This window comes from Thunnus thynnus, chromosome 11, assembly GCF_963924715.1.
Source record: "Thunnus thynnus chromosome 11, fThuThy2.1, whole genome shotgun sequence".
Classification (NCBI taxonomy): Eukaryota; Metazoa; Chordata; class Actinopteri; order Scombriformes; family Scombridae; genus Thunnus; species Thunnus thynnus.
The window spans coordinates 26,730,760-26,751,240 of NC_089527.1; the positions used below are offsets into that span (position 1 = coordinate 26,730,760).

The window sequence follows — 20,481 nt, forward strand, 5'->3', positions numbered from 1 at the left end:
AACGCCGCTCTTACATCTGATTACAGAGGATACATATTGCATTTCTACCTCTGCTGCTAACAGCAGGGCTCTTGGAATGGTGATGTCTGTCCTGGCATCCCTTTTTATGGTCTTTATTTCCAACACATTGGTCCAGAGTGAAATTTATTATACGAAGATGCTTTCAAATCCAAGCACCACATTTCTGTCATTTTCAGCAGTACCTTGAACTTATAGTTGCCTTAATACTGTATAAAACACCCAAATGTACTCACTTGTTTTGCTGAATGAGATCTCTTGTGAGGACTGTGTGGGTGTGAACAGACTGAGCTATTTCCCTGAGCTGCCTATTAGCTTTGTTGCACCTGTGCAACCTGAGGTTACCCCTTTATCATTTTTACTGGTTCATAGTTTCGTGATCTCATGTAATTTCAGCATAGCTACACCCAACTTCAACCTGAGCAGAGGTCTAATTAGCTAGAATAACGTAAAACGCATGTGCGGGTGTCGCCTTTAAAGCTGCACTAATCAATATTGTCATATGAACAGTGGGTCAAAGGATGATTTGTACTGTGAAAGATGTCTTTTGTTGCCTTCAGCTCCTTTTTTTTTGGCAACTTTACTGTTTGGTTTCCTCTCACTACTCTATTCAACCTCATTTCCAGCAGCAGGCAGCTGTTTTCAGGGAAGAAGCTCCACTAAACCCACTGCACACTACCTTCACAACACCAAACAGTTGACAGACAAAGTTATCAAAAAGCTGATGAACATAGTGTAGCATTTAGCCGCTAAAGGGTGACATATTTCCCTCAGAAGTAGTTGAAGACCAAAACAAAGCTTAAAACAGGCTTGATTTTCCAACAATTTTCTGACTATAGACTGTCAATCTTGTGTCAAATTAACTCTGATTCCATTGTGTAAAAAAGATAAGTCCATAATTGAGATGATTAACACCTGTCTCTAACAAGTGGTATTGTCATTGCACGTGTTTCTCAACAAAAAGGCTGTTTTGCTTAAAATCTGGAATCTGTTTCTGTATTTCTCCTCCACGTCCTTCAGAGTCGTGACGGGAAGAGTCCTCTTCACATGACGGCAGTTCATGGACGCTTCACTCGCTCCCAGACCCTCATCCAGAATGGTGAGACCTCTTTATGCTTGTTAATGTCCTGGGGTCTCTTTAAAGTTGCTCTAGTGGCACATTCTCCTCATGAATCGACATCTTATTTCAGGTGGGGAAATCGACAGCGTGGACAAGGATGGCAACACTCCTCTCCACATTGCTGCCCGCTACGGTCATGAACTCCTCATCAACACTCTCATCACCAGTGGAGCTGACTGCACAAGGTTTATTTTTTCACCTGTTAAGAAATTTGTCTGAAATTACTACAATGACAAGGTGACTGTCTACTAAAAGAGACTATTGTTTCCTTTCTGCACCTTTCTGCCATCTCCAAAGACGAGGAGTCCATGGCATGTTCCCCCTCCACCTGGCTGCCTTGAATGCTCACTCTGACTGCTGCCGGAAGCTGTTGTCCTCAGGTAGTACACAAAGTTAACAGTAAAGCGGTGGAAAGCAGATTTAGTTTCCTAATCAATGTTACTGTGACCAGCACATTATTAGTTTGACAAAGTTCTTCACATTCTTCCTCTGAATTTGCATCTTAACTAAAAAGAACACTGTCCCTTACTGCCTAAGCTTTGACTGGGTACAATAATATACATTAATCACGCATTGTCATTTGTAAATCAAAGTAGAGAAAAACATGCAGAGTAGATAAAAGTAATTTTTCCACTTTTAAAGGTGCAGTGTGTGGAATTTAGTGGCATCTAGCGGAACAGATTTGGCAGAAATAGAATATAATATTCATAAGTATGTTTTAATTAGTGTATAATCACCTGAAAATAAGAATGATTGTGTTTTCGTTACCTTAGAATGAGCCCTTTCTATCTACATAGAGAGCAGGTCCTCTTCCATGGAGCCCTCCATGTTGCACTGCCATGTCTCTACAGTAGCCCAGAATGGACAAACCAAACACTGGCTCTAGAGGGGGCCTTTCACATTTTTTGCGAGTTTTGCGGCCACACGCTTGAAGTGGAGGGGAGTGGTATTCAGTCGGTTGTAATCTGCAAACTCACTGCTAGATGCCACTAAATCCTACAAACTGGTCCTTTAAATAGTTTGTTTGTGTGCTTTAGCTGCTATTGTCTGTCTAACTAGCATAAAGTTACAACCTACAGTTGTAACAAAACGTCCCAAAGCCAAGACTTAGTATATCATTAACCAACTACATTAGTTTGTTGGGCTACTAATTACGTAAAAGTTTAAGAGTAACGTGTAGTTTCCTCACTGTGTGGGAGCTGCTCATTTAAAGCTATCAGAATGTAAGCTAATGTTAGCGGCTGTGTCATGCTCTATTGTATTAGGTGAAGTTTACACTTCAGCAACGTTATTGAAGACAGCATTACGTTCACCACATGTTAGTCAGTGCTCATCCTAAAAACATTTTCTTATGTAACATCAAATATGAAAACATACTGTTATTTTATATTTTACTTAATACTTAATCATATTTATAATACTAGGGCTAAGCTTTACACTGTAATACGAGAACAATGCTGTTCTTTATTTAGCCCTATGTCTTCTACAAGGTTCATCAGCTGGTGAGGATGCTGACTGTTTGGCTGGGACATTCACTTAGCCTCAGTCCCTCAGCATGATATTGCGTATGACCCCTTTTATAAACTTCTTTTTTTAAAAGAGGTAGCTTGAAACATTAAAAAGTCAGCCGGAGACAGCGTTTTAAACCAACTCCTGGAACATTAGCTTATTTAGCTAGCTAGCTTCAGCTGATCAAATGTGCCAGGAAAAAGTGGTATGTTCAGCCGGCACCATCAGTGGTCGTTGGCAGGAAATGAGAAGCATGCTTCCGCCTGGCTCTGTCTGAAGTTGAGGATTGTTTCAAATAAAGTTTCAAACACAGGAAAAGTTTCAAAGACGAATTTTGAGTGGTATCTGCCACTTTTTTCATTTCATTGTAAACTGTATACAACATGTGCTGTGATAGAACATGTAGCAACAATAACCATGAAGGGCAGGGCTTAGTGAACGTTGGGTTATGGCAGTCTGTGTGGAGCCTAACAGGCAAAAACCAGGGGAAAATGTCTTAAAGTTATAATCCTGAAAGGACAGATTTACAATTTTATAAGTCTGTCTTAAAACAATAGTCAGGAGCCCAAATTAACATTGAAATATGTTTTTCTTGCCATAATTATTCCGACTAACCATTAGAGGATCCCTTCATAATACACTTACAATGTAAGTGATGGAGGCCAAAATCCACACTCCTCCTTCTGTCCTCCCTCTTTCAACTTTTCTCATCTGGACCAGTAAGACAACTTAAAAACTGTAATTTGGCTGATATTTATGACAATACTATGGGTTTATTGTCCTGGAAATGTGCAAATCCAGGATCTGTTCTGCCTGAACATCATCTGTGAGTGCAGTTTTCAGGGAGTTTTGAGCCCGGTTGTTTTTCTTTCTCCCAGTGGTGAATTCCTCTACAAGCACACATATTCAGCTCTGGCCAAATTCAAGTCACAATGTTCCAGAAACAGACAAGGACTCACTGAGTCTAATTACTCACTGATAGGACCACTCTCCCTCCCTCCGGACCATACAGTCTATGCTCTAGACAAGTGTGTATTCTGTTGAATTCTCCTCTTAGAGAATTGACATTGCTAGTTAATATCTTGTTTACATCTGAAAGATTTCCTTGTTGCTTTTGGCAGTGAAATGATTTGCCTTTCCACTCATTCCATATATTTTGTTTGGTTCTGACTGAGAGAGGGTTTTCCAATACACAAGAGGAAAGATGTACAAATGTGAAGTAGGAATAGGGGAAAGACAACAATCCTTTCTGGCTCCACATGCCTCCGACAATTTAACAAGACCCTGCGGCAAAGCATGGAGCAGGACGAAACTGGGCTCCTCATGTGGCTCGGCTGAGTTGCTGTACTGAACAACAAAGAAGTCATTTACATGTGCTTGAGCTCTTTACAGCTGTAGTGTTGCGTCTGGACAGGACCGCTGTGAGAGCAGTTGGCCAGGGCATTTGTATTGGTTGCACTTAGAGCTAAATCAGGAGCTAAAAGTCCCCTTTCTACCATATCTGAAGAACCGAGAAGATTGTAACAACAATTTTAAAGCCACGGGACAAGACGGCAACACATTCATAGTGTTGTTCTTAGTAATTTACTCTTGTCTGATTATGTGTTAAGTTACATTCATTTGGTTGATGCTTTTGTCTAAAGAGACATACAAAAACAATATTCAACAATATTCTTTGTATCAGAAACTGCAGTTTCATCGCACCCAAACAAACAACTAAGACCATGTTCAGTGCTACATTCAAAGTGCTTCGATTTTTAAAAAAAATAGAGGCATGACATGTTATAACACGCGCTGTCAAGGTGTAATCTAAAAGTTGAGGATTCAAATGGAGGATTTGTATAGTCTGTCTGCATAATATGGAGGATCTGCTGACTGATTCCTGGTTCTTCTCCTGATTCAGCACTCGCATTGAAACACTTAGCAAGTAGTTGCTCTCTGTATGTCTCCTGATGACCGCTCCCTCGTCAGCTGCATCATCTAGTCAGTCTGACCTTAGTCCTAATTCTAGCGACCGCCAGTCATGATATTGCATGGTGATTTTAACACACTACACTGTTGGATTGTTTAGTCCTCACGTCAGCTGTTTTGCTCTCCTCACATGATTTGTGGGTATTGTTTTCAGCGGGGTGCTTCTGCTTGAGCAAGTTTGTTGTGTGTTTTGGTGTTAGCGTCTTCTCACACTGCTTACTATGTATATTGCTGTGGTTTGTTATAAATGGCGATGTAGATCTTTTATAACAAAACCACTTTCCACAGCAAATTTAGCCTTCTTTTTTCAACGTACTCCTCCTCAACGGAGTCAGTAGCAACTTTACTTTCTCTTTCAGCCAGGGCAGTAGATAAAACCACTACATTTAGATGAGACAGGTCAGACAGTGTCCATTCAATATTATTCATACTGTTGTCTTACTGTCGTTCATAGTGTGTCAACTGATATAACTTACATCACGCAGCACAGTCTTTAGGCTGACAAAAGTGTGAAATGTGATACAAACAACATACATTTTCCTAAATGTTTTACAATTTGCTAAAATTCAGATCACAATAGAAATATAATCACATTAGCAATAAAATGTTCTTGCACAATGTTACAATTTAACTATGAAGGTATATCTTTCCACATCGGTACATAAAACTACAGGATGCTTGGTTGATACATGGCGAAGAAACACTATAGAAAAGAATCATTACTTGCACTTGTAAGTTAAATAAGTGTTTTTAAAGAATTTTGCATCTTTATGGGAAACTTGAAAGCAACATTTTACTTCAAAGACTTATTTAGGTCAGACTGATGGCTGACACCAAGGCAACAAGCACAAGTAATAGAAAAAATACATCTCAAGACCAATCTTGAGTACTACAGTTCTTGCTCTCAGTCATACCTGTTGCTGCTTTATGTAGTCGGAATCTAAATAGGTCGCTGACACATTAATATCATGACAAACTTGATATTAGTATTATCATTAGTATTAATAAAAATTACACTCATCAAATGATGTGAAATGGCACACCCTTAGTTTTTGTTCCTGAGTTCCTAAAAAGGTGCCAGGGTTCCTGAAAAAGTTCCTACACTGAAAAAAGGCCAATTATTTCAATAGTTACTACAATGTCAAAGCCACAAGCCCTCAACGTCTTATGTGAACATGATGAAAATTCACTTTTTCGCTGCACTTTATCAGATTCTTCCCAGTGTTGGTCTCTCAGACTGTTTGAATGTCTTTCTCTCTCTGTTTGTAACATGTAGCTTACAGCTGCTGATGTGTTTTCCTGTGTATGCATGGCCAGCATCATGCACTCCTACCTAACCTTCTCTGTCCCCCCCCCCTCACCTGTCACACTAACACCTGTCTTTCTCTCCTGCTCCTCCTCCTCTGCCTGTCTGTCTGTCTGTCTGTCTGTCTGTCTCTCTCTCTCTCTGTGATGACTACCGCTGTGTGTTGTCTGGCCTCCCTCCCGTCTCCCTGCGCTGCCCTCGTCAGGTCGGAGGTTTAGCATAATGTGTAACGACTCGGTCCTGTCTGCAGGCTTCCAGATAGACACTCCTGACAGCCTGGGGAGGACCTGCCTGCACGCTGCTGCTGCCGGAGGGTGAGGTCCACCATTCATGACGTGATAGACATCTCTTAAAAAGAAGTTAATTGCCTGTTTATCACAACTCAACTCTTATTTCTGTCGTTCTGGCAGTTTCTAAAGATCTGAGAATTTTAGCAACATCACAACAATAAAGTCTGACTGTGGGGTAAAAAATACAAACAGAAAGATCAGACAGGTTTTCGCCAGATTATCTAAACCTCTTTATTTAGAGGTAAAACGAATTGGTGAGTACAATGTTACTGCCAATAGCTTCAATGACCAAAACTTGAATATAAGAATTATCCTTAATCATCTCTTTATCAAAGAATATAACCAACATTCAGTGCTTTTCTTTGGTCTAATAAGGGTTAAAAATCTGTTGCTTTATTGATTAAAGCTAAAACCCAACTGAAAAATTGTAATTTGTACTTTCTAAACAGTCTTCCTGCAGTTATTACACCTCTCTGATCATTTCACCCTGCTCTTTGTGTGCAGTAATGTGGAGTGTGTCAAGCTGCTCCTGAGTAGCGGTGGAGACCACAACAGGAGGGATAACTGCGGCAGGTAAGAGAATACATGGCTGTCCATTGAACAGCTTCTTATAACTGTGTAGGTGGAGTTTAAACTACAAGCTGATAAATGGATTAAATGACAGAAAATGAATCAACAATTTTGTTCGAGTAATTGTCAAAAGTCATTTATCAAGCAAAAATGCCAAACATTGTCTCTCTGTCTGATGATGAGAAAATCAAGTACTTACATTCGAGGAGGTGCTCCTCGAATGTAAGTACTTGATTTTCTCATCATCGTAAAATCTTGGTTTTGAATCGGTTAAAGCTACATTAATTATATCCCTAATTTTCTGTCATGCATTGCAGGTGTTAATGTTTAAGATTAAAATAGAACTGTGATTCCAAGGGACTCATTTGCAAAGAAGTTCCAGTAGTGAGGCAGTGCAGAACCAGGTTTAAAGTGTTGGCTTGGGTGCCATTGCACTGCTTATTCATGTGTGTGTATGAGTGTTGTTTAAGGGTGTGTGTGTGTGTGTGTCAGAGCCATTTGTCTTTAATTGTTTTGAGTCAGGCGTTCATTGCGTCAACGGAAGGTTGGACATGCTGGTATGCACCACAACAGACCTGTTGATTCGTGCATTTCTGCATGTCAGTACATATGGCTATTAGACTGGACTGGTATTAGTGTGAATTATCTTAATAATAGATCAAGTGTGGCCAGATATGACCAATCCATTGATGATTCTGTTTCTGAGTCACTACAGTTCTCTGAAACCTTCGAGAACAATCGCATTAAAATTTGCACAAGGAAACTCTGTCCACATGTTTTGGGGCTAGGCCTGCTAGGTGTGGGAAACCTTACTGCGGCAGCATGCAATGATATTTTAGACAAAAATGTGCTTTTAACTTTGGTTATGAAGTGATCCCATCCCGATGCACTTCTATGGTAAGTGATGGGGGCCAAAATCCACAGCACAGTGTTCTGTGTTAAAATACATTCCAATTTATCTGAAGCTAATACGAGCAGTCAGTGTTACAAATCAAGTTAATATCTTCCAAAGTTGCAATGTTTTCAATACTAAATTCACTCTTTGTGTTTCTATGCCTCCACCGCCACTCAGCAGGAGAACTGACTATGGAAACAAAGTAGGAATTTTGTAATAAAAAGACAGCAACAGCTTGATTTGTCTAACTCAGAGTGCTGAAATCTCATAACTTCAGATAAACATTTGAATGCATTTTTGCACAGAATGAGGACTGTGGATTTTGACACCCATCACTTCCACTGAAAAAACACATTAGGAAGGAACATCTCACTGGGCAGTATGTACAGAAATGATTACAATGAGCAAAAACTGTTCCAAAGTGTTCCTGACTTGATACAGACTTTTTTCGGCTGTCCACATACTTTAGGCCATGTAAATCCTCATATACACTACATATGTTGTGTGATCTGTTTGCCTGACTTGCTCTCTCTCTGTCTTTGTTATTTCCCAGGACTCCCCTCCACTATGCGGCCGCCAGCCGCCACTATCAGTGTCTGGAGACTCTGGTGGCTTGTGGCACCGCCATCAACGCCACTGACCAGTGGGGGCGCTCCGCCCTGCACTATGCTGCCGCCTCAGACTTGGACAGGAGGTGAGAAACCAGGAAACGCACGGGCTCCTCCAGTCCTTCTCATTTGTTGTTTCTAAACTGTATGAGAAGAAAAGTTGAAATAAGAATCCTTCAGATCCTCTCACATTATTCACCGTCTGATGAGGAGAGGAAGTGGAAATCTAGAGACTGCTCCTCCTCACACCGTTTCCCTGGTGTTAAACTGAAAAGCAGGGTAGCTGTCTACTGTTACTGGATTTAGAAACCTGATGGTCCACACCTCTCTGTTTCCATGGTAACGGGAGGTGATACTGAGGTGTAGCGCTGGTGGTAGTTATGCACAGCCTCCAGGACTGGCAGCCCCACAGTTGACGACGCAGTGCACAGAACATACAGTAGTTATCCACTTACTTGTTGGCATTAGTAGGTACCACCACATGAAAGAGGCTGTTGTTTGAGTGTGATCATGTTTTTATCCTCTTGTATGTCATCCTCCCTCCTGCTCTCACCCCTCCACAGGCGTCGTGTGGCTCTGGAGTCAGAGAGTGAAGGAGTTCAGGCGGAGAGAGAGAAAGAGGCGGCACTGTGAGTCCACACTAATACACACATACTCATTCTAAGAAAAGTTGGGTGTGTATTGTGTTCACACAAAAGTGACAAAATGAAGTGTAGTCGAGACATTATGTGTACTGACTTGATCTTATTTATTTTTAAAGAGAAATTAAATTAGCCTCCTTTACAATAATTCATATAATGCTGATTTCATAATCATAATAAAAGTTAAAGAATAACTAACTGAAATTAATCAATAAAATAAACGCAAAACTATCTGAGCAAGTGGAGTAGGTTTTTTTGTTAATGGGACTCCAAACCTTTTTAAAATTGATTGGGAGGTTGTTGTTGTTTTTTTTAAATAATGAAATAACTTTTCACTTGAGAAACAAACTAACTTATCAAAATCCTGGATCTTTGAGTTCGCTGTTACTATACACTATGCAGTGCAAAAAACTACTCACAGCTGCAAAAAGAAATTTAAATAAATTGTGGTTTGGTGGTGAGACGGCCACAGAGGGATTTCAGATAACAGTTAACACTCAGTGTAAAGACAGGAAATGGACAAAAACACATATATACACAAACTCTGTCTTATGTTTGGATAACTTTTTTGCACACACTTCCAGAAATCAACCAGCCCGTTAACAGCCACACACACTCTTCTGCCTAATATGTGACACGTTTGGTTTCAGTCTGCATTGAGTTCTCAACAATCATACCTTGAAATCCTGATCTTGTTCAGTGCTCACTAGTGGCGTTGAGTGAGTTGCCATCTTAAGTGACAAGTGAGGTGTTGTGTTGTTTTCCAGATGTTTGGAGTTCTTGCTGCAGAGTGGAGCGACGGCCTCACTGAAAGACAAACAGGGCTACAGTCCTGTCCACTACGCTGCTGCCTACGGACACAGGCACTGTCTGGAACTGGTCAGTTTACACACACACACACACACACACACATACACTCACCACATGCTGAGGTCTGTGATATTCTGAGGCTACGTGGAGGAAACAGTTATATTGTTGGATAGTGACTGCAGGCGTTTTCTCCATCTGTTGCCTGATCATATTTTCGCTGCACACCACGCAACGACATTCCAGGTTTCTGGTGTCTCTTGTTTCATTGTTGGCTCTGATTCGTCGAAGTTTTTCAAAGCAAAACTAGTGCCATTTGAGTTTGATACAGTATACGGGTCGACTGTCGGTAAGTAAACTGACTGCAGGCTTGGTGTTGGTTTTGGAAGGAAATGTGCTGATGTGTGTCATTGTGACCTGCAGCTGCTGGACAGAGACGACAGTCACCAAGACGACCCTGAATCCCTGAACGCCAGGAGCCCCCTGCACCTCGCTGTGAGTCTCACACACACACACACAAAAGACAGCATGATGTCTTCATGAAATTTATTGTTTGATACTAATATCACAGTTTTTGTACCCAAACCATAACAATACTTCTTTCAATACCTTACTTTGGCTTCTTTTGTTAAATGTAAAGCATATTTATATATTTGTCAAAGTTAAAAGTTGTCTAAGCAGATCAGTAGTACAGGACCCTTGACTAAATAAAATAGTCTAAAATTGGAAAAATTCAGCTTTAAATCTGATCAGAAAATAAGTAAACACGATTATAAATCAGCTTTCTAACTCTCTAACAGACATATTTCACTAAAAAGTATTCAGGTAATATTGAGCTCCTCTGTATTGTGTATTGTGTATTGTCTCAGGAACACAATTTATTAGATGTAACATTTTACTCACTGAGCTGGTAGCTGAGATCTGGGAACCTTGTAACATCTCTTAAAAGAAGTCAGATGGAGCAAAAAACACAAACAATCAGACAATCACCTCAGAATAAGGTTTAAGTAATCTGGCTAAACTGTTGGCTTGATCAGATCGCCATGCTGTCTGATTGGTAGCAATGTACTGTAGATCTGTACAACGTCATCATAGCTGTTAACGTTAACGGCTAAAACTATGACAATAAGACCCAAGTTGTAAAAAACAGGAATCATAATTTTACCTATAACATGCTGATGCGATGTTATACAGTATATGTGTGTTTGTGTGCATCGGTGGCTGATTTGTGAGCGTTTGTCTCTGCAGGCGTACCACGGCCACGCTCAGGCCCTGGAGGTGCTGCTGCAGGGGGAGAGGGAGGTGGACCAGGGGGACGAGGCAGGGAGGACCCCCCTAGCCCTGGCTGCCCTCCGAGGCCACTCTGACTCCGTTCACACCCTCCTCAGCCAGGGGGCGTCGCCGCGCAGCACCGACACACAATACGGACGCACACCTGTACATCTGGCAGGTGGGCTTCACTTTCAGTATCACGTTGATGAAACTGTTTTTTGTTGTTTTCTTTTTGTGTCTCTGTCACAACATGTGTCTGGTACTTTGATTACATTTAAATCTGCATTGTAGCAGCTGTTTTACACTATATGGACAAAAGTATGCGGACAAAGCCGGGTTTGTATGTAAATGGGTTTTCCCAGTTTGGTTCGGAAGAGCTCGGACCTGCCTGCACAGAGCCCTGACCTCAACCCCAGCTGACACATTTGGGATGAACCGGGCCGCTGACACCTGTAATATCAGCGCCTGATCTCACTAATGGCTGAACGGGAGTAAATCCCTGCAACTAGGTCCCAAAATTTTGTGGAAAGCCAGAAGAATGGAGGTTATATCAGCATATTAATGAGTAAGGTTTTGGAATATGATGTTCAGCAATCACGTAGGAGTGTAATGTTGTTTTTACTTTTGGGCATATCTCTTTCCTCAACCCAAACTCAAATAATCAGTCCCACTGAGCTGATGTGTCATCAAGCTGACTATTAATAAACATCTCTGTCGCTTTGTTTCTCGCTCCCTCCAGTGATGAACGGTCATACGACATGTGTGCGCCTCCTGCTGGATGAATCCGACAGTGCAGACATGGTAGACGTTGCTGACTCTCAGGGACAGTGAGTGATTTCTCTTTTGTGTCTCCCCCCCCCCTTTACCATGTATTTGCTGCTTTCGCTTCGTCCTCTTTAAACACTTCCTGTCTTGTCTTTCTCTCACGCCGCATCGTCTGCAGGACTCCTCTGATGCTGGCGGTGGCGGGAGGTCACGTTGACGCCGTGTCGCTGCTGCTGGAGAGGGAAGCCAACGTCAATGTGCCCGATAACCACGGCCTCACTGCGCTGCACCTCGGGGTAAGATTTTAAAAAAAAGTTGCTGTAACATTAGAATTTAGATGATACCTTATTAATATTTGGATTATAGCTAAATATATCAATTTACTGACATGTCTATAATATCTGTCTGCTTTTTATTTATTTATTTTATCTCACAGCTCATTTGTGTCCATTTCGTGATGACTGTAGTTTAAAGACAGCGACTGCTCAGTGGATTGAAGGTTGTCTTTAGACTGAAGAGGGAAAACAGGACTGTGAGATGGAATATGATAAATAAACAGATCAATAAACAGATTAACAAAAAGCCGAATTTAAAATCTGCAATTCCATGTTGAAATTTAAATTGTCACTAATTGTCACTAAAAGACAGAATAAGTGAAAGTCTATAATTATTGGAAACCTGTACAGAAAATGGCAATATTTTATGATGTGAACATCTGAGCTGGACAGTAAACCATATTTATCAAATCACTGACATTGTGGACCTCTTACCAACCTGAAGTTACTCAAATTACAATTTCCAATTAATCTGACTCCTGTATAATTATCAGTTATCAATACATTTATCGTCACAATTTATTGTGATGTAGATTTCACAATTTTAACACATTTGTAAACTGTAAATATCTGCTTAATTGTAAATTAACATGTCCTTAATGTTTTATACTATAATCGATCAATACTCTCAATACCAATCTAAAGTACTCTCAAGTACTTCTTTTAGCCTCTTAACTACAAATTGTTGAAACTTCACATGAGTGCTGACCATATTTCAAAACATTTCATAAGCTTTTAAATAAATTTCCTGTTTTTCTAGGGTGAGTCTCCATTAATTCCACTACACACATCATGGAAGACATAAACAGTTTGACAGATACATTTAGATGACTAAGTGTTCACTGTAATGGATTATCAATCACATAGTTTCGAGTCGCGAGTTCATGCACATGAAGCAGTACTGCTGGTCTAATCTAAACACACCCTCTGTGCTGCAGCTGCTGTGTGGTCAGGAGGAGTGTATTCAGTGTCTGTTGGAGCAGGAAGCCTCGGTGTTGCTCGGCGACTCGCGGGGTCGCACGGCCATTCACCTGGCCGCAGCCCGAGGCCACGCCTCCTGGCTGAGCGAGCTGCTGAGCATCGCCTGCTCCGAGCCGCCCTCCCTGCCCCCCCTCAGAGACCAGAGCGGGTACACGCCGCTGCACTGGGCCTGCTACTACGGTCAGTGTTATCTTATGTAGACTGGTAATCACTTGTTTTATGGATTTATCTCTTTCTGATTGGTTTATAAGTTATTATTATCCAGCTAAAAACAATTTGTTGGTCTTTGTCAATATATATGTGTGTGTCTGTAGGTCATGAGGGGTGTGTGGAGGTTCTGCTGGAGCAGAAAGGTTGCCGCTGTATTGATGGGAACCCCTTCACTCCTCTGCACTGTGCTGTGTAAGCCACATGAAGCTTTATTACTGCTCACTGTTTTTTCACTCTTTGAAAGGGCTGCAAGTCATGTTTATTTTTATTACCAGCTGTTATTCTCTTTAGTACTATTACTACATCTTCACATTGTTTGTTTTGTTGGATTAAAAGTCTAAACGGTGACAAAAAGCTGCAATTGCTCACATTTCAGACGCTGGATCCAGCAGTTGTTTGGGATTTTTGTTTAATGATTGAAATGATTAATCGATCTGTGAAATTGCTGCTGATTAATTTTCTGTTTGGTAATCAACTACAAACTGTTGCAACAGTTTCTTCATATTTAAAAAAAAAAATTGCTGCCAAAGGACAAAACACTTAACAGCGATCAGCTCAGAATATGCTTTCAAAAACGTAGGAGAAATAGAAAAATGCCAAAAGAGCTGATAATCATGTTCCAGTATTCATCCTGTGTAAGTATTGAAACTGATTTTTAAAAATAAAACAGCACATAATAGATAAATGATGAGATAAAATAAATATATTAGCAATAATAAATGAGCATTATCTAATGTTGTGATCCTCTGGACATTGAACAGCAGGAATAAAGTTTGTGCTCCCCATTTTTCTTCGTTTTCGACAGCTGATATCAGTTAGTGAAATCCTGTGTTTATATTTAAACTAACAGGGTGAATGACCATGAGCCCTGTGCATCTCTTCTGCTGGAGGCGATGGGATCAGACATCGCTGGCTGTAAGGACGCAAAGGACAGGTGAGACGTGTGTGTGTGTGTGTGTGTGTGTGTGTGTGTGTGTGTGTGTGTGTGTGTGTGTGTGTGTGTGTGTGTGTGTGTGTGTGTGTGTGTGCAGGTACAGTTAATTGACACCACAGTAGCGTCACTGCTCTGCTGTATCTTCTGTTTTCATTCCCTCCTCTCGCTCCCTCCTGCAGGACTCCTCTCCACGCTGCAGCGTTCTCGGGTCACATCGACTGTGTCCAGCTGCTCCTTTCCCACGATGCACCTGTTGATGCTGTAGACCAATCAGGTCGCACCGCACTGATGATGGCGGCTGACAAGGGCAGGATCGGGGCCCTCGGTATGTAGATTGTTTACTTGGCTGCTAGTGTGCTTATGTTGGGTTTTTTTTTAACATTTGGCTCTAGGTGTAATTAGACATACTAGATGTGTGTGTGTGTGTGTGTGTTCCGACATGATGCTGATTCTGTCTTGTGCTCCAGAGGTGCTGTTGACCAGCGCCGGTGCCAACCTCAGTCTGATGGACAAAGACGGCAACACCGCCCTGCATCTAGCTTGCAGTAATGTAAGTGTCCTCTAGGGGGCTTCACACATCTGCTCAGAGGGACTTCAAGTTTTGGAGCTTTCAGTTGGGGTCGTGTTTAGTGTGTTTGGGGGCATTTTGAAGCCTTTATCATAGCGACAGTAGAGAGTAGACAAGAAACGAAGGGGAGAGAGAGATGAGGAGGTGACATGCAACAAAGGTCCACTGCTGGAATCAAACTGCGGACGTCTATTACAGAAATGGTTGCAGGCTACGTGTTGTTAATGTGTTGTAAAGGTGGAAATGTCAAGATGACACAAATTAAATTTAAAAAAAAAAAACTAAATTCTGAAAGCTTTTCAAGAATTTCATACAGAGAGAAAACACATTTTTTAAAAAGGAAGAACAACGGGGCAAACGGAGGTGAAATAGTTGTAGTTTGATTGGCTCTTCCTCTCCGAGCCTGGATGTGATTAATCATGTGATTACTGTACTTTCAGCAAAGAACATTTTCACTCCTAAATTGATTCTTTAGAGCATTTCGAAGTTTAGTTTCCAGAACTTTGCTGAACGTGGGCTCAGGACTTTATGTGGCGCCTGGGATCGTTTATCTGAGCTGGTAGAACTTGACTGTAACCTGATGTCTTCTTCTCACAGGGAAAAGAAGACTGTGCGTTGTTGATCCTGGAGAAGCTGCCTGACTCGGTGCTCATAAATGCAACAAACGCAGCGCTGCAAACGTTAGTATCTAAAATCTCTGTCCACAGACAAGAAAAATTGTCCAAACACATAAATGTAATTTGATCCGAGTAAAGAATGTATAATCATATATCTTCCCTCTGAATACTGTTATCTCTCTATACAAAGTACATGATTCAATAATAATAGTTAACATTGACAAATTTGAGTTGTTGGGACAAATTATTTATCTAAGGGTGTATGATATTGGGGGGGTGGAGGGATTTAGAGCAGGTAGAAGAGGAGAGATACGGTATGTTATGATGATAATTTTTTGACATTACTTTTATAAACCTGGTGTCTCTGTGCGTCTGTCAGTCCTCTCCACCTGGCAGCTCGTAGCGGTCTGAAGCAGGCGGTCCAGGAGCTGCTGTCCCGAGGAGCCAACGTTCAGACGGTGGATGAGAACGGTAGGACGAACCTGGTCTGGTCTGATCTGGTCTGATCTGATCTATGGAGGCTCTTATCTGCATGCTATGTCGCGGTCGGCATGAATGTTTTTTCTCTGAGTTCCAGCATGAACTCTACTTTACTAATGGATCGTTATAATGTGATTTTGCGTGTGTTGCTGCAGTTGGATTCATCTTTAACAGGGTTCCCACTGATCATAGAGTTCAGAAAGGAATATTCCACACGAGGGAAGTCAGAGATTTATTTCTCTTGGCAGACTGGGGAATATCATTGGACACTTTATGGTTTGCTGAGTCATCACATTAGAAGCTGATTCTGTTTATCCCTTTTTAAAGGTGCTCTCAGTGGACCTGGAGGGAATAACATTTTCAGGTCATGGATGCGCTCTGTATGATTTCTTTTCATGACTAAATTATAAAAAAAGTCATGAAGTCGTGGAGTTTCACCTCAGGCGACAGTGGGAACCCTGGTTTAAACTGTATAAAAGCTTCTTGTTTGCCTGCCATGTGTCAATGCAGAAGTTATTGAATGTATTTGTTGTGTAGCAATGTGTTTCAGCTGTGGTTGTCCCTGTGAGCTCTGTGTACCCCCCCCCCCCAATGTCTCTGTTTGCATACCGTGTCAGCTGGCTGAACACTAATGGAATGCTGCTCCATCCCTCCTTTGTCTTCTGCTTCGCCTTCCCCGCTTCCTCCATGTCTACGTCTCGCTCTCCTCCTCTTTCCTCCCTTTTGCTTCTGTCCCGTCCCTTCCCCTCCTCTCTCTCTCTCTCTCTGTCTCTCTCTCTCTCCCTCTTTCTCTCTGTCTCTCTACCTCAGGTCTGACCCCTGCTCTGGCTTGCGCACCTAGCAGAGAGGTGGCTGACTGCCTGGCTCTCATTCTGGCTACCATGATGCCTTTCTGCTCCCCTTGCAGCTCCGGGGCTCCCTCCCCAGGCTCCCTGCTGAGGCAGCTGCCCCACAAAGGGGTTAAAGGCCCAGGGTCCGGCCCTCGGGGGCCACGCAGCCCCAGGAACCCCTCCGGACCCTCCAGCGAGGGAACCACCGAGAACGACTCCGAGGACTCGGAAACCTTCTGACCCCTGCGAACCGACTCTCTACCCTCCTACCTCGACGTGCGCACCTGAACTTTTTAGTTTCTCCCCCGGTGGAACGATGCAGTGTTTTTTTTTAGTCCGTAAACCCTCGAGGGAGGAGGGTAGAGACTTGGTTGAGACCCAGCGTGGATGTTTGCAGTGTTTGTATCTTCTGCTCTTCATGTGGGGAACGTGTACAGAATCACTCCGCTGACACCAAGCTGGAGACCCTGCAGCGCTTTTTCTTAGTGCCCTTTTCCAAAAACAGTGATTGGAGCAGCTGCACTGCCCTGGACTGACTACTGCAGCCCAATAAGTTGCTCCCTGAAACTGCGGTTGAAGAATTTGATCCAGGCCAACGATGGTTTGGGCCTGCATGCTTGTGTTATCTTTACACCATGGTTCGTTCTTTCTACTCACGGGTGCTTAAATCCAAACCGACCTCGGTACTCAGTCTCTGCATGGCACAGCAACTCGCCTCTGAGACTTGTCTGTCTTAAAAAAAAAAAAAAAAAGAAGCCATTTTTAACTGTTTGTACAAAATGAAGTAGACCATTAAGAAAGTTAAGTGTAATTTTAATCTTTTTTTTATTATTTTGGCTTGTTGTACCAAATATTGGACTTTCACACATTAATAATTAACATGTTTCGACAACCCGGTCTCCTAGAAATTATGTTAATGTCCTACTTAACGTAAAAATGTTGACTGACAACATATTTCATTTGTTTTCCATGATATCTGCTGATAGGAACTACAGCACGGTTAACAGAAAGCAGTTAGTGAAAGATTGTGGTTTAATATTTTAAAAATCAACATTGATGTGAGCAGGATGTGTTTAACTTTTTAAATTTTTTTTTAATAAATACTAAAACCACCTTAACATCACAGTGAAATGGAAGTTAGCGTCCATCATAATGTGATGTAATTCAGCGTATAACAGAATGTGTGAGCGGCACAGTTGATTGGATAAGTCAAAAGTAGGCGTGGCTTAGCAAATAAACGTATTTGGCTGAACAAATGAGAATCTAAATGTCATTTCTAGGAGACGGGGTTGGTACTGAAGGGTCACATTAACCGGTACAAAGAGCTTGCTGTTAACTGTTCATTTAACAACGAAAGCACAAATTTTAATTTCTCTGTTTGGTTTTGAGCTGTGAGGTTTCCAGCCATCGTAAGATGTTGAAATACTACCCACGAAGGATGCTACAACACACTGATGGACACAGGGTTCGTGTAGATTTTTTGCATTTTATCCTGTGGTCTAGAACGGCCTCCTGCACTGTTTTGACTCCATGTCGATCCTTACCTGTAGTGCATGGTTGCACTTTGTAGAGCAGGGTAGCCAATGGCCACTTGTTAAAAAGTTTCTACCGTAAAATGAACACCTTCCCCCTCCTGCGCAGCTCGAAATTTCTTATCCCGCAAGCCCAGATTTTCCATAAAAACTAAAAACGATGAAAAGCTCTTTTAGGTCTCAGTTCATTGTGATATTTTCGATCTTTTACACGATGGTACAAATACTGCCAGCACTTAAATGTAAAATGACACAGGGCCTTGACCACTTTCCGCTCCTTCCCCCTCTGTTCGTCTACCTACCAGCTATGTGCCATTGTCTCAAACGTGTCCAGTGCCTTGATGTCTATTAATTTTTTGTTTCCTTTTATAACATAGCCTGTGTTAGTAGATTAAAAATATTCGTATCATTTAAAGGATCAGATCACCTAAATCACAAACACATTTTATTGTAATTTTTTCCACAGCTACTTAATGGACCTTGAAGTGTTGCTGTTTTGTCAACTGTTGTTTCCGAGGGAGATAATGAACTTTGAGCTTCAACTTTAAAGCCTCCTGTCTGTATTGGGATTGAGGCAGATAAACAGCTAGAATCCACTAGAAACCAGATATTTTTTTGTAATTTGGGTGAGCTGATTCTTTAACATGTCGAGCGTAATGTGACACATAACGTGAGAGGTTATGTTACATTGAATGACAAAGTTTTAGCGGGGTTTGCTCTGCATGAGGGACCATTGTGTTTTCAGTGAAATGGTGTCTCACTCCACTGTTTTCTCTCCTCAAAGGCTGGTGATATTCTATATTTTTGTTATTGTCAATGAAAAAAGACCAAAATCTAGAACATCACCGGACTGATCCTTTAAGTTTGTTGCGTGTGTGTGTGTGTGTGTGTGTGTGTGTGTGTGTGTGGGTGTAAGAGTGTGTTACTTTAGGTACTGATATGAAATTGCTTTTGTATATAATGTGGACGTAAATCTTTGTATGAAAAAAAGTCTCCATCACAGAAGACTTTGAGTGATATCTCTGCTCTAAACAAGAAAGGATGAATAAGAACATGTTTTTTTTTTTTTTCCTCAGTTTAGCTTTCAGAATGGACTAAAAGGTGTATATTAATGAATTTATTTTAAATTGAAATAATAATAATAATTGAAGATTGGAATGGAGACGACTCTAATGCCTGATAAGCACACATATTGTTAACAAGCACAGTTTTTTCCTGCCTCTGCTGTCCCTGAGCTGTAAGTCTGCTGAGAGACTGAATCTGTCTGCCAGTATTATTCTTCTTCTACCAGAACATGAGCTTCACCAGTCCTGACAATCGCTATCGTCACGTGTCTGATGATTTTCATACCAGTTCCTGATGCAGTACGACATGCTGAGGGCTGTTTGTCAGCTACCCTTTTGTTTTATTTTATAATTGTACAATTATAAAAATCTGTTTGAAGTTACTGTGTGGAGCTGTGTGTTTTTTTTTTTTCTTTCCAGTGAATCATAAGACATGTATGCACTTCATTTCATTATCCACAGCATAATCTATGTCTTTGAAAATACACATTCTTGCTGCTGAATCTGATGAGGAGGATTTTCCAACTTTACTGCTTTTGCTTGTGTGTAAATCAATTTAGTCATTATTACTCACAGTCTGTAAACAGCCAACAAACTGAGGAAAATAACAGGCGAGGGGGAAAAAATCCCAATGATACCTCTGAAACTAAGAGAGGAAACTCATCACATGGCTGGTTTAAAGTTAAATTATTCTGGATATTTGTTTTCCAAATGAAACTACACCAAAAAACAGTAATCGTATTGTCATCATTTCAATTGTAATTTAAACTATGCAGCTTTAATAGACTCCAGTATCACTGCAATTAACTGCAATTATTGTCATTATTGATGGATCCATCAATTATTTTTGACATTAGTCTGTAAAATGTTAGAAAATGGCCATCACAATTTACCAGAAACCGAGGTGATGTTTTAATAATTATATAATACATAATAATCATTATATATATATATATATTATAATATTGCTTGTCATATTTGAACAACACAACAAAAAAACATAGAATGTTATAAGAAGCAGCAAAATCTCACATTAGAGAAGTTAGCAGCAAATATTTAGCTTGATAAATGACTTCTATCTGATCAGTTATCAAAATTGTTGTTGAATTGAAACTCTGGTTTTTCCATCATATCCGTTCACTTTTTCACTCTTCATGT

At 41.0% G+C, this 20,481-nt stretch overlaps 1 protein-coding gene across 5 annotated transcripts in view; it reads left to right on the top strand.

Moving 5' to 3' along the window:
- Positions 1 to 19,706, top strand: part of ankrd44 (ankyrin repeat domain 44) — a 32,950-nt gene extending 13,244 nt beyond the window's left edge. For 2 of the 5 annotated variants that reach the window (XM_067604194.1, XM_067604192.1), the window contains exons 9-28: positions 1,039 to 1,117; positions 1,209 to 1,323; positions 1,436 to 1,518; positions 6,130 to 6,238; positions 6,719 to 6,787; positions 8,233 to 8,373; positions 8,851 to 8,916; positions 9,696 to 9,807; positions 10,159 to 10,230; positions 10,984 to 11,185; positions 11,747 to 11,834; positions 11,951 to 12,068; positions 13,046 to 13,268; positions 13,403 to 13,490; positions 14,149 to 14,232; positions 14,412 to 14,557; positions 14,700 to 14,782; positions 15,398 to 15,480; positions 15,797 to 15,888; positions 16,708 to 19,706. In XM_067604194.1, coding sequence (XP_067460295.1) covers positions 1,039 to 1,117; positions 1,209 to 1,323; positions 1,436 to 1,518; positions 6,130 to 6,238; positions 6,719 to 6,787; positions 8,233 to 8,373; positions 8,851 to 8,916; positions 9,696 to 9,807; positions 10,159 to 10,230; positions 10,984 to 11,185; positions 11,747 to 11,834; positions 11,951 to 12,068; positions 13,046 to 13,268; positions 13,403 to 13,490; positions 14,149 to 14,232; positions 14,412 to 14,557; positions 14,700 to 14,782; positions 15,398 to 15,480; positions 15,797 to 15,888; positions 16,708 to 16,967 — 2,313 coding nt within the window. In that variant the 3' untranslated portion in view covers positions 16,968 to 19,706. The remainder of the gene's footprint in view (positions 1 to 1,038; positions 1,118 to 1,208; positions 1,324 to 1,435; positions 1,519 to 6,129; positions 6,239 to 6,718; positions 6,788 to 8,232; positions 8,374 to 8,850; positions 8,917 to 9,695; positions 9,808 to 10,158; positions 10,231 to 10,983; positions 11,186 to 11,746; positions 11,835 to 11,950; positions 12,069 to 13,045; positions 13,269 to 13,402; positions 13,491 to 14,148; positions 14,233 to 14,411; positions 14,558 to 14,699; positions 14,783 to 15,397; positions 15,481 to 15,796; positions 15,889 to 16,707) is intronic. The other 3 variants (XM_067604195.1, XM_067604193.1, XM_067604196.1) reach the window with 2 other exon arrangements.
- Positions 19,707 to 20,481: the final 775 nt, after the last annotated feature.